We start from the raw sequence: 14,138 nt of genomic DNA, 5'->3' as shown, positions 1-14,138 counted from the left end.
CTGCGATTAATGCCACCATTCAACTTGAAGAACTTCTGCAGATTCTGGCATCACTTCCATCTCGCACTGGGGCAGTCGACAATGATCTCACAGGTCCTGAGCCATGACACAATGGCCATTTATACACCATGAAGTTGAGCTATGCGGAGGGTCATTCCGGTTGTAAACCTTTTCTCTGCAGTCTTTTCTGCACTCGGGTGACTTGATGGAGGCTGGGGGCTATGCAGACACCTAGTATTTAAAAATACATCAACGATCACCCGGACATGCTGTGGTTCCATCGTCACCGTTATCAGTGCATTCTCAGAGAGTTGGAGAAACCAAGGGGTGAGAGCTTAGTTCAATTTAGAGATATAGCAAGGAAATAACCCTTCAGCGAGTCCACCCCGACAATCAATCATTCAAACTCGCTGGAGAAGAGTCTCGACCAGAAACGTCACCTATTTCTTCACTCCATAGATGCTGCCTCACCCGCTGAGTTTCTCTAGCACTTTTGTCTACCTTCGATTTTTCCAGCATCTGCAGTTCCTTCTTAGACATTCAAACTCGCTGGTTCCTTCTTAGACATTCAAACTACCCCACTTTCTCATCCACTTCCTGCACACAAGGACCAATTTTACAGAGCCCAATTAACCTACAATCCCGCAGATCCTTTGTGATGTGGGAGGAAACCGGAGCAACCGAAGGAAACCACACAGTCACAGGTGGAATGTGCAAACTCCACACAGACAGCACCGACAGTCGGGATCGAACCCAGGTCTCTGCTGCTGTGAGGGAGCAGCTTCATCAGCTGCGCAACTATTTAATTTGATGGTATATAAAAATGCTGGAGAAACTCAGCGGGTGCAGCAGCATCTATGGAGCTATTTAATTTGATGTGGTGCCAGGAATCCGGTTCTCAAAATATGCTAGACGTTCAGGGCAGATTAAAAGAAAATACTTCATGCAAAGAATTATGAATCTTTTAGAATTCTCTACCCACAGGAGATAGAGAACTCAATTGCACAATATTTTCAAGACAATAAAATGGTGGCACGTTAGCGTAGCAGTCTGAGCTGCTCCTTCGTGTCCTCCACCCTGACGTCGGGTGCTGTCTGTGTGGAGTTTGCACGGTCTCGCCGCGTCAGCGTGCGTTTCTTCCAAGTGCTCCAGTTTCCTTCCACGTTCAAAATTCACCCTGGTTTAGAAAAGTGGTAAAAAGAATCAAAGGGGCAAGTATGAACAAAATAGGTCATATACAACAGGAGTTTGAATCGCACTAATAGGATCATTCCCCCGGGAGCTGGCATAGCCTCGGTGGGCCTTCCGTGTTATTACTCAAAGGTTCAAAGGTTATTTTATTGGTCACATACACCTAGGTGTAGTGAAATGCTTCTTGCCAATGCAGCACATAAAGAAAGAATACAGACATAACAGCAATAAAGAATTTAAACATAAAAACATCCCCCCCCACAATGGTTCCCATTATGAGGGAAGCCAATAGCAGACATGTTGGGATATGGGATTCATGCAGGAAGATCATTCGTGGTCGTGAAGGGCTGAAGGGCCTCCTGCTCCTTTCGCTGCTTCGAGTTCTCTCTCCACAGTCGCTGCCCGACTGAGGCCGGCGGCGCGCAGGGTTGGAGCGGCCGGAGCGCTTGAGCCCAAGTATCCTGGTCAGCGCTGACCCGTCCACGGCTTTGACCACCACTGGCCCCCGGTCAACACTAGACCCGTCCACGGCTTTGACCACCACTGGCCCCCGGTCAACACTAGACCCGTCCACGGATCTTTGGCTTTGACCGCCTTCTGCCTCAGACCGGAGCCGCCCACCACCCCTTTAACGGAATTAATGCCGGCAGACCCAGAATGCTGTGCAGGACTGGGGCGGTGTGTCCCAGCTCGGTGATGGGCTTCCCTGGAAACGGGAGGCTATCGGCCTCGGCCCTGGCCTTCCCAGCCGGGCCCGCGGCCGCCGTGCTCTTCGCTCTTGTATTCTCTATTTACCTGCAGACCCTGCACCCTGCGGTGCCGGGCGGCGATTCCGGTCAGTGCCAGCGGGAGCGTGGTTTAGGGTAGGGGGTCAAGGTTGGGGAAGGAGATCTGGGTGGGGAAAGGGGGTAGGGGATTGGGTTGAAGGTGGGGGTGGTGTAGGAGAAGAGGCTGGGGTAGGAAAGGGGGTGGGGTAGGAAAGGGGGTGGGGTAAGGAAGGGGTGGGATAGGGGAATGAGGGGGGTGGGGTTAGGGTAGGGGAGGTAAGGTGCATTTGGGTGGGTTAGGGAGTGGGGATGCAGCGTGAGTGGATCGCAAATGATGGTACAGGTGGTGTGGGAATGGAGGTTAGGATGCAAGTGCGGAAAGTGGAGGTTTAGGTGAGGGGAGGAGATTAAAGGGGTTGGTGGAATAGTATGGGGGTAGATTTTTTTAATGGACAGTCAGTAATGACTGAGATCAATGCTGGGGTGTCAACTTGTTCACTGTTTGACTTTGAAGGAATCAATACACTAGCTAGATTTTCCAGAGGTGTAAAGATATTTGGGTTATTCCTGAGGATACACAGAGCCTGCTAATTAGATAGGTTGTGTGATTGGGCAAGTAGTTGGCAGATAAGAGTATAATGTGTGAAAAAGTGAAGTTGCCCAGTTTGGAAGGAGGGATGAAAAAGTAAATGTTTAAGAAGGAACTGCAGATGCTGGAAAATTGAAGGTAGACAAAAATGCTGGAGAAACTCAGCGGGTCAGGCAGCATCTATGGAGCGAAGGAAATAGGCAACGTTTCGGGCCGAACCCCTCTTTCAGACTGATGGGGGTGGGGTGGGGGCGGGAAGAAGAAAGGAAGAGGAGGTGCCAGTGGGCTGAGGGAAAGCTGAGAAGGGGTGGAGAAAGTAAGGACTACCTAAAATTAGAGAAGTCAATGTTCATACCGCTGGGGTGCAAACTGCCCAAGTGAAATATGAGATGCTGCTCCTCCGATTTACGGTGGTCCTCACTCTGGCCATGGAGGTGGCCGAGGACAGAAAGGTCGGATTTGGAATGGGAGGGGTTGAAGTGCTGAGCCACCGGGAGATCAGGTTGGTTATTGCGAACCGAGCGGAGGTGTTCGGCGAAGCGATCGCCAAGCCTATGCTTGGTCTCACCGATGTAGAACAGCTGACATCTAGAACAGTGCATGCGATAGTAGATTATGCTTTAAGTGTAGTGGACTACATGTGATACCTAGGAATCTGGGGGTCATAGTATGTGAAACATAATGTTTCTTTTTATGATAAAATAAATTTAGTATGTAAGTACATTGTGTAGTATGAAGGAAATTGAGGTAGCTGATGGGATGTTTAAGGGCCATTGAGTTTGAAGTAAGACATTTTTGTTGAATTTATAGAGTACTGCGTACAGTTTTTGCCTCCATTTTCAAGGATGGATATGCTTGAAGTGGAGTCTGCGTGGAGAAGGTTCACATGGCTGATTCCTGACATGAAGTGTTAGTATAAGAAATCTTGTAGGAAGGAACTGCAGATGCTGGTTTAAACCGAAGGTAAACACAAAATGGTAGGAGAAACTCAGCAGGACAGGCAGCATCTCTGAATGCAAGGAATGGGTGACGTTTCGGGTCGAGACTCTTCTTCGGACTCTGAAGTTAATATAAGAAGATGGATTGAACAACCATTCTAGCATGGTTCAGGGCAGCTCGGTGGCGCAGCGGTAGAGTTGCTGCTTTACAGCGAATGCAGTGCCAGAGATCCGGGTTTGATCCCGACTATGGGTGCTGTCTGTACGGAGTTTGTATGTTCTCCCCGTGACCTGTGTGGATTTTCTCCGAGATCTTCGTTTCCTCCTACATACCAGGTATGCAGGTTAATTGGTATATGTAAAAATTGTTCCTGGTATGCGTAGATAGTGTTAATCGCTGGTCGGCGTGGACCTGGTAGCCGAAGGGTATGTTTCCGCGCTGTATCTCTAAACTAAAAAAACCCTTTAACTAAACAAAGTGCTGGAGTAACTGAGCGGGTCAGGAGGACATGTATATGTGATGTTTTAGGTCGGGATCTTCTTCAGACTGATTGTAGTAGGAAGGGAATAAGTTGAAAAAGAAGTGGGTTTGATGCAAAGTGATAGGTGGATACAGGTGAGGGTGACAACAGCTTATGAGAGCGGGAGCGGCTAGCGAAGGAATGTGAGAAGGGGAGGGTGTTGGAATGAAGATTTGTGCATGTAATATGGGGAATGCTTAGGAGTACTGGAAAGGGAGATGCAGTGGTTGCAGGGCGAAAAGGAGCAGCTGGAAGAGTGGCAGTGCTGGATGTGGGTTTGGGGAATGCTCTTTCCATGTTCTACAGATGAATGCAATGTCATGTTTTTCCAGGGGAGCTGTTGACGGCTGCCTGCGAGCTGGGGGTGAGTGGCTACTTCTTTTACACTTCTCGGATTGATTGCCCCTGCCCTGCATGAGATGTGGCTCCACAAGTTGTTCATTCACCTCAGTGGCGATTGTTGCCATGGACTAGCTGGGGTGGTTTTGGATTATGAACCAGTAGTAGGTGTGGCTTCTTTTGGTAATATCATGCTGGCAGGTGGGAGGCCACTATTGATGGGCAGCCTGTGGCTTGGATATATTGGGGGTGAGGGGAGAGGAAGGTTATGGATCTGGGATGTGTTTAGCATGGCAAGGATGTGGGAGAGTGGTTATGGTCATCTTGATTGAGGCGGGGGTGGGGATGGATACAAACGGATGGATGGGTAGTCTTTTGTGTTGTGAATGTTGCGAGTGGATTCATGCCCTCATGGGTTTTTTTTTGTTGCAGGTGGCACATCCTCCTGGGTATCCATTGTTCACTCTTCTGGCCAGGCTAACCATGACCATTCTTCCGATGGGCTCTCCGGCTTTCAGAGTGAATGCATTGAACGCAATGCTGGGGGCAGCCACAGCTCCCCTGCTCTTTGACGCAGCCAGCAGGTGAGTACAGGCAGGGAGCAGGGGATCTGTGGATATTCTGTCAGGGCCACCGACACCAGTCTGTGATGACTGAAGTCGGCGTCATAGCAACAGGAATGTCCCATTGCATTCCTTCAACCTAGTCCGCCGTTAAATTAAAACATCGACAATCTGCATCTTAATTCTCTACAATTCTGTCTGCCTAACTACCATATGTAACAAGTGTGTTAAAGTGTTGAGCAATTAAAAATAAACAATTCTCTATAATTCTGTAACGATGAGTATTAAAGTGTTGAGCAATTAAAAACTATTTTGTGAAAAATTGAGTTATTGAAGGCTTCAGTCATACTTAGAAAACATATCTGTATAGCAATATGTTTACATGATCCAGAATACGGTCCTTAATTACACCATTAACAAAGTACAAACATAAATTATGTACAAATCCCAGTGTGGGGTCACTCTGACCTCCCGTAACCTCTTCAACTCCTGGAATCAGATCTTTGAATTCTTTCCATTCCAGTTTATCTTCCATATGTTACCCAACTCCTCTCCAGCCCCATCACTCTCATCACCCCAACCCTGTTGCTCACTGTCCAGATCTTCGATGCCCTCTTCACTTGCTCTTTGTAATCCCTGCTGCCCATTCTGCATGGTAGCTGCAGTTTCCTGCAGTCGTTTGATATCAACTGGCTGATTTTGGGTCCTTGGTCCCATAGCCTGCAATGTGACAGAGGCGAGGGACAAATGTGGTCTGATTTCCCATGAGAAGCACAAAAGGCATTGGGCATTTTTACTGTTTTGGAACCTGTTTCAAACAGAAAGCATCAAACTGGCATAAATAATGCGTTAATATTTGCAGTCACTTTAATCGCGCATTTTATTGCTTACAGCAATTGACTTGCCCAATATTTCAAACTCAGTTTTGAATTTTTTGGTTGAGCTTTCGGTACTGGGAATTTCTGAAGAATTGATTGGCTTTAAGAGCATAGCTTCATTCTAATGACATCCTTTTGAATCATCTTTGGAATCATCTGGACTCCACTATAAAAGTCAATAGTTTCTAGCTCTCTGGTCAATTAAATTCTTCTTGTTAATCTTAAACCGCATAATTGGATCAGCATTACTCTTTTAAACACAAGGGATTGCAAATCAACTCCATGGGGCCCGTGTTCATCATTTAACACCACTTTCATCTAGTTAGTTTGTTTTCTTGAGTAGCTTGAGACGTCCGGATATACTAAAGGTACACAATATTTTGGTCAACATATTCTTGTTGAGGAGCAATATCCAGACTGAACACAGGGTTTCAACTAGAGTTTTAAAATAACTTCTACATTAGTCATTGGATAGAGGTCAAAGTTCTGTTAGCTTTTGAAATTATTTCTGGTATCTGATCAATGGCTTTGTCATTTTGTTTTTGGGTGACTATTCATGTGCATTCTGTGCAGTGCTTTGATTTCACCAGACCTCGGATCACAATTTGAATGATGGTAGAGGTGAAAGGGAAGAACTGCTCGATGCACGTCTATCTCAGCTTGTCTGATACGCAGATGACATCTAATGGATTTGGTAGTGATGGGTTGGAGGGGTGGCGAATAGTTAATAAGGTTGTGTCCTTGGATAAACACCAGGTATCTCATTAAGCTGTTTGCTTCTCACAACCCAAGATGCTATCCTGGCATAATATTGAGAGTACTTAAGTGTCAGTAAATGACCACATCCATCAAGAGAAAATCAAACAAACTGCTGTCATTCACAGGGTTCCTCATTATTATCAATGTGTTGGAGGTGGTGGGAGGGGGGGGAGGTTAACCATTGTCCAGAAACTCGACCAAACCAGGCATGTAAATATAAACAGAAGAAGTTGAAATTCTCAAGACTGTTGTGAAGAAACGGAGTTAACGTTTTGGATCAGTGATCTTTTGTCAGGGTTAGGAGAAATTAGTTGATGTGTTCAAGTCCTAGATTTGGGGGTGAGACAGTGAAAGGAAAAAGCGTTTGCGGTAAGAGAGAGCGAGAGATAAAGAGATGTAAGTATAAAAAGCAACAGGAAGCTCGGATAAACCCTTGTGGACTGAATAGTGATCTCAAAATGTTTAAGAAGGAACTGCAGATGCTGGAAAATCAAAGGTGTGAAGAAGGGCCTCAACCCGAAACGTTGCCTATTTCCTTCGCTCCATAGATGCTGCCTCACCCGCTGAGTTTCTCCAGCATTTTTGTCTACCAGTGATCTCAAAATGATCATCGAACTGTGTATGGTTTCTCCAAAGTAGACACCACCACATTGTGAGCACTGAATGCACTATTTTAAGTTGGAAGAATCTGCTGCTTCATCTGGAAGGAGAGTTTGGAATCCAGTATGGTAGGAAGTGGGGGAAAAAGATAATTGTTCCATATCCTGCAGTTGCTTGGGAAAGTGACACAACATGAGGAATCGTTGGTGAAGACGGAGAAGTGAACCAGAGAATCTCAAAGAGAATGGTCACTTTGAAATGCTGAAAGGGGAGGGAAATTTTGGTGTTAGAGATGTACCGCGGAAACAGGTCCTTCAGCCTACAGTGTCCTCTCCAACTAGCGATTGGATCTGTTGTGGCGCTGTGTTGAACGTGGTGGAAATGATGGTGGGGGGATCATCCATTGAATGTGGAAGCAGCAAGCAGCAAACACAGACAAAGCAGCCAGCAAAAATGGGTGGATGGAATGGAGTCCTTATAGAGAACAGGCTGAGAGGAGATGAATCAATCACTGTGGTGAATTGATCATGAGCCTGTCTTCTGACATAGAGTAGTAAAGAAATGGAAGGCAAATATGAAAGTGAGAGCAGGGTGGAGATTAGAAAGAAAGATGATGAATGAAATCTTCAAGCAGGAAGCAATACCAATGTGGTCACAAATGTACTGAAAAAGGAAGTGAGGAACTGGCAGGACTGAAGTAAGGACTATTAAATATCCCACAACGTTGAGCATAGTTTGATTAGTAAGGGTGTCAGAGGTTATGGGGGGAAAGAGAATGGGGTTGAGAGGGAAAGCTGGATCAGCCATGATTGAATGGTGGATTAGTCTTGATGGGCCGAATGGCCTAATTCTGCTCTTATAATTGATGGACAGTTGTGCCTCCTGAGTTCCCTTTGATTTGGAGGAAGTCAGTGGACTAATTTAATTTATTAAATGTGACAATAAGTTCAGACAAAGGAGTATCATGGTGTATGGGTACAAAAAGTGGGATTCCCTTACCACCAGCCTGCATTCAGTGGATTATCCTCTAATGCCCACTAGCTTCCATGGACTACAATTACCAAGCACATCTTCCTACTCCCTTCCTTTCAGCATTCTAATGTTATTGTTTCCTCCCTGGTTCACTGTTTCATCTGCAGTAACACTCACTCCCCTTCTCGTGCCACCTTACTGATACAACTACATGAGATGCAACGCCTGCCCTTTTACCTCTTCTTACAATGCAGGGAACAAAGCCAGGTAAGATGTATCTGGTGTTGGCAGGGATTACTGCAGAACACCTCTATTTAGCTTTCAAGAATAACCCTGAATCTGAGTTGTGGTCACTTTAGTTATTGATTCATTCCCACCCTGAGCTCTGCTTTTGCTTTCCAACACAGTTCTAACAAAAGGTCAAGGAACAGCCTTGATACTGAATTTTGCACAATCGGCAATTCCAATTTTGTCAGCACTATTCGGTCCTGTAAATTTAAGGCGGTTTCCCACTACACAGATGGTGCCTGACCCACTGGGTGTTTCCAGCATTCTCATTTCATTCAAATCTCCAGTAACTGCAGTGATTTGTAACTCTCAGCTCTAGCGTTGTTTTGCCTCTATTACTGTCATTCTTCTTCTGTTTACGTCGCTTCCAGACTGTTACGCTGTGATTACCAAACCTTCATCGCCCTCTTTTAGCTGACACCACCACCATTTGTGAGTCCTTGTTGGCGTCCATTCCACGATCATAAACATTCTCTTTTTCTCTCCACATTCCTCTACAACTTAAAAATCTGATTTCTGCTGCATTTTCTGTTTTGTTTTTATTCTCCATGCTTCCAGCATCTACATTTATTTTGCTTTTCAGCCACAGGAGCACTGCGGGTAGGAATAGGGATCAATCTGTGATTTTTAAAGCAAGTTATGCTCCAGAGCCTTTTCAGTCTTTGAATAAGTCAAGCAAGTCAGGCATGTCAGGCGAGTCGTGGCATACCCTCCACTTGTCTGGATGAATGCAGTGCACCATGAACAATCATTCCCTCCATTATTAATGTGTTGTGGTTGCAGTGCGTACAGTCAAGCAAATATACTACAATTATTTCTATAAGTTACTCTAACAGCACGTTGTCAAACCTGCAGTCTCCAGCACCAAGAAAGACTATGGCAGCCAGCCTGAGGGTGGTTAATCACCTGTTCCTCCACTTGCCATCTCTTCATTATAACTGGGTATTCGATTGGGAACAAATTAACTAACGGAAGAACACATGGCATATCAATTAACACCAAGGCAGTAAGCCCTATATTTTCTTATACATCAAAAGATAACCAAAAGTCTCACCCTTGTGCTACCGCTTGTTGGAGTAACGCAGCAAGGAAACAGGCCCTTTGGCCCATATCGTTCATGCCAACCAAGATGCCCATCCATGCCAGTTCAAACTTCCTGTGAATGACCCATATCTCTCTAAACCTTTCTTAGCTGTGTTTCAAATGTTGTTCAAATACTTGCCTCAATCACTTCTGGCAGCTTGTTCCATAAACCCACCTCAAACAGCTGTCCCTCAGGTTCCTATTAGATCTTTCCCCTCTCACCTTAAACCTATGCCTTGTTCTTTATTCCCCAATCCTGGGACAATATTGTGTCCATTCACCCTATCTATGCTCCTAATTAATTTATACACCTCTATAAGATTACCCCTTAATCTCCTAGGCTCCAAGGAATAAAGTCCAAGGAATAAATAATGATGGAAAATAAGGAAATAGCTTGAAATGGTGAAATATTTTGTAGCTATCTATAAACACAGTAAATACATTGCAATTACACAGCAGTATAGCGACCCCTGATGGGTGTAAAAGCTATCAAATCCCCACAACAAGATAATGGCTATAATCTGGCAGAATACTTTAGGGTTCTCGGCCTTGGCTAACTATGGGTTTGCCTTGAATGAATTGATAGTGAGGCAAAATCTAAGTTTGCCGATCGCTCTAAGTTTGGTTGGATGGGAAAGAGTGTCATTGAGAGCAGAAGGTTCTAAAAGAACATTAATCTGAGAGAATATGTTACCTGAAGTTTAGAAGAGTGAAAGGTGACTTAGCTGAGGTACAGTATATAATAACCCGAGAGGTCTGCAAGGTTAGTGTAGTAATTGCTCTAGGACTGGGAGTTGCTGTTTAAAAAATAAGGGGGTCATCCATATAATGGTCATGACTTTTTTGAATTTTCTTCCTTAAAGTGAATGGGGAGTTGAGGTTGCGGTGTGATCAGCCAAGATCTTATTGAAAAGCGGACCAAGGTTGAAGATACCTATTCCTGAATTTAATTCGTATAATCGTATTGATGTACAGCATATCAGGGGAGGATTTTGGCGTCTCTGGTCAGGGCTGTGAACTTCTTAGATTAGGCCAGCGGTGGTCTGTATCTCCCCTTGCCAGGGGTTGTGGGGCCTTTGGCTTTCAGTGAAGCATGAGTGGGATTAGGGCCTGTCAGATTCCTGTTGCGAGAAGGGTGTGGTGGTGTGGGCTCTGCAGGTTTCACATACTGGGTCCTTTTCCACATTGGAGAGTTGGAGCCCCTTTCCTTTGTGTTGACATTTCATCCCCGTGTGTTTCAGATTGTCGGGATCCTTCGCTGGAGGGCTTCTTGCTGCAGGTCTCTTTGCCTTTTCCAGACTAGCATGGCAATGGTCGGTTACAACTGAAGTTTTCTCCTTCAACAATTTCTTTGTTGGCCTCCTAATGGCCTTGACAGTTAGATTCAGCACAGTGTCAACTGCACGGGAAAGGACAAAGGTAAAACAAGTGCTGGTGTGTTGTCTCCATTGTATGTGATTGGTTAAACCAACTTAGTTGTTGTAAATGATCTGTGTAAACAGAAGGCAACTGGCAGGTCGTCGCTTAATTATTCAGCCTGGGAGGGCAGCCTGAAGGGCCTTGATCTTCTCAACTTCACACACCTCACAGCCACTCATCTGTATTCCTGGCAGGCTGGGTCTGGCTCTTCACTGACATGTTGAGGAACATTCCAGCTGCATTTAAAATCTTCCACTATATCAAACATATGTCTTGTTTGGACACCAGCTCATGCACAAAGCAAACCGCTCATTGCTGCCTGGTTTAGACCGGACGGAGTATTATTTACCGTTCCGGTCGCCAAGCTATAGGAAGGATGTGGTTGAACTGGAGAGAGAGCAGAAGAGATGCTTGGATTGGAGGACTTTAGTCATGAGCTTGTGAAGGAGGCTGCAGGGTGATCTGATAGAAGTATAATCAATTATAAGAGGCATTGATAAGATTGATAGTCAGAATCTTTTTATCATGACTGTTATAAAAAAAATACGAGGGCTTAGGTTTGAGATAAGAGAGAGGAACGGTCAGCTTGGAAATTGAAGCCGAAGACCCCTTTTTCTGCTGTAGAACTTTGTGAATGATAAAAGCAGCAATATCTCTCCTGACTATTATTATTCACAGTGCACAGCTGCACAGTAAAATATTAAGATCAGATTTGCTAGAAGTTCAGTCTCGTTATTGTCTCCAAATTGTCCATTGGGAGATTTGACCACCTGTACGTGTACCTGAAGCTTCATGCATGATCGACACCTGTCACATCCTTGTCACGGGGAGAGCCTTTGGTTGGGGTTTGGTTAAGCAACGTAACAGTCATTCATTTCTATAAACACTCGTTTCTGTTTTCAGCTTTCTCTACAGGGTGCATTCTGTTGTGGCCTGAGTCTCTGCAATCAGCATACGGTTATTCTCTATGTGATGTATATTGTTCCATGGATTTTGCTTCGATTACACAGAGAAAAGGTAAAATGCCACCCAGAGAAACTTGCAAAAGCCCTAAAATATATTCTGTCTCTCTGGCATGTTCTTCATGCCCAACTTTATTTCTTTCCATCATTCTCCTTCCATGGGATTTTTCATTTCACTCGGTTCCTCTTCCACTCCCTCCTTCACAACCCCAGATTCCAGCTTGCTTTTCTGTTTTGTTCTCCCCCTCTCCCCCTATCTCCCCCCCCCCCCCCCCAACATATCCTTCTTTGAGTGCTGTGTTAGCCTGACTGTGGAATGACTCAAACCAAGGTTTCTCCTATTTTCCCTTAATTTCAGGAGTTGTCTGTCCGGGCCATCTGGTGGTTGGGTCTGAGTTTTGGAGCTGGTTTGCTGCCTTACCTGTATCTGCCCATCTCATCCAGCCTCAACCAAGCACGGTGGAGCTGGGGAGACCAAACCACCCTGAGAGGCTTCAGCACCCACCTGCTGCGGGAGGAGTACGGCACATTCAATCTGGTAAAGTCTGAGATCCGTTAAGTTTGTCTCTGGGCTTTGGGAGCTGTGGCAATGTAAACTCAAACTTGTAAAGATGAGAACAGTATGGCTCCAGGTGGATTTGTCAAGTGTTAGAAACATAAGAAAATAAATAGGCAATCTCCCCTTGTATGGGTGAAGGTAAATCTTGCTTATTGTTGCTAATCTATGACAACATGCCATTGTTTTCTAATTTCCTCCATCCTGCCAGTCTACAAACAGATTGTAGTACATCATTTCCTTCATGCCTTTGTTTATTATCTCTATAACTCAATTTTCTGATCTGATTCATTGTATAAATAATGCCAGTGTGTTTGCCCATTTTACTGCTTCAGTGCACAGCTCTGCACCGCTGCTTGCCGCCTCAAACTACCATTCCCGACTTCCGTTGTCTGTATGTATCAACGTCTCATAGAAACATAGAAACATAGAAATTAGGTGCAGGAGTAGGCCATTCGGCCCTTCGAGCCTGCACCGCCATTCAATATGATCATGGCTGATCATCCAACTCAGTATCCCGTACCTGCCTTCTCTCCATACCCTCTGATCCCCTTAGCCACAAGGGCCACTTCTAACTCTCTCTTAAATATAGCCAATGAACTGGCCTCAACTACCCTCTGTGGCAGAGAGTTCCAGAGATTCACCACTCTCTGTGTGAAAAAAGTTTTTCTCATCTCGGTTTTAAAGGATTTCCCCCTTATCCTTAAGCTGTGACCCCTTGTCCTGGACTTCCCCAACATCGGGAACAATCTTCCTGCATCTAGCCTGTCCAACCCCTTAAGAATTTTGTAAGTTTCTATAAGATCCCCTCTCAATCTCCTAAATTCTAGAGAGTATAAACCAAGTCTATCCAGTCTTTCTTCATAAGACAGTCCTGACATCCCAGGAATCAGTCTGGTGAACCTTCTCTGCACTCCCTCTATGGCAATAATGTCCTTCCTCAGATTTGGAGACCAAAACTGTACGCAATACTCCAGGTGTGGTCTCACCAAGACCCTGTACAACTGCAGTAGAACCTCCCTGCTCCTATACTCAAATCCTTTTGCTATGAAAGCTAACATACCATTCGCTTTCTTCACTGCCTGCTGCACCTGCATGCCCACTTTCAATGACTGGTGTACCATGACACCCAGGTCTCGCTGCATCTCCCCTTTTCCTAGTCGGCCACCATTTAGATAATAGTCTGCTTTCCTGTTTTTGCCACCAAAATGGATAACCTCACATTTATCCACATTATACTGCCAAACATTTGCCCACTCACCCAGCCTATCCAAGTCACCTTGCAGTCTCCTAGCATCCTCCTCACAGCTAACACTGCCCCCCAGCTTAGTGTCATCCGCAAACTTGGAGATATTGCCTTCAATTCCCTCATCCAGATCATTAATATATATTGTAAATAGCTTGGGTCCCAGCACTGAGCCTTGCAGTACCCCACTAGTCACTGCCTGCCATTGTGAAAAGGACCCGTTTACTCCTACTCTTTGCTTCCTGTTTGCCAGCCAGTTCTCTATCCACATCAATACTGAACCCCCAATGCCGTGTGCTTTAGGTTTGTATACTAATCTCTTATGTGGGACCTTGTCGAAAGCCTTCTGGAAGTTTAGATACACCACATCCACTGGTTCTCCCCTATCCACGCTACTAGTTACATCCTCGAAAAATTCTATAAGATTCGTCAGACATGATTTACCTTTCGTAAATCTATGCTGACTT

The 14,138-nt window shown here is 45.2% G+C and overlaps 1 protein-coding gene across 3 annotated transcripts in view; it reads left to right on the top strand.

The window, feature by feature from the left end:
- The first annotated feature begins 1,834 nt into the window (after positions 1-1,834).
- tmem260 (transmembrane protein 260) overlaps positions 1,835-14,138 on the top strand; it is a 31,346-nt gene continuing 19,042 nt past the window's right edge. Inside the window, exons 1-6 of one of the 3 annotated variants that reach the window (XM_033044434.1) lie at positions 1,835-2,026; positions 4,339-4,370; positions 4,778-4,929; positions 10,730-10,907; positions 11,811-11,924; positions 12,228-12,407. In XM_033044434.1, coding sequence (XP_032900325.1) covers positions 1,849-2,026; positions 4,339-4,370; positions 4,778-4,929; positions 10,730-10,907; positions 11,811-11,924; positions 12,228-12,407 — 834 coding nt within the window. In that variant the 5' untranslated portion in view covers positions 1,835-1,848. The remainder of the gene's footprint in view (positions 2,027-4,338; positions 4,371-4,777; positions 4,930-10,729; positions 10,908-11,810; positions 11,925-12,227; positions 12,408-14,138) is intronic. The other 2 variants (XM_033044433.1, XM_033044435.1) reach the window with 2 other exon arrangements.

Source organism: Amblyraja radiata, chromosome 26 (assembly GCF_010909765.2).
Source record: "Amblyraja radiata isolate CabotCenter1 chromosome 26, sAmbRad1.1.pri, whole genome shotgun sequence".
NCBI classification, from domain to species: Eukaryota; Metazoa; Chordata; class Chondrichthyes; order Rajiformes; family Rajidae; genus Amblyraja; species Amblyraja radiata.
Note: the sequence above shows the minus strand (reverse complement) of the source record. Positions and strands in the feature narration are given on the sequence as shown.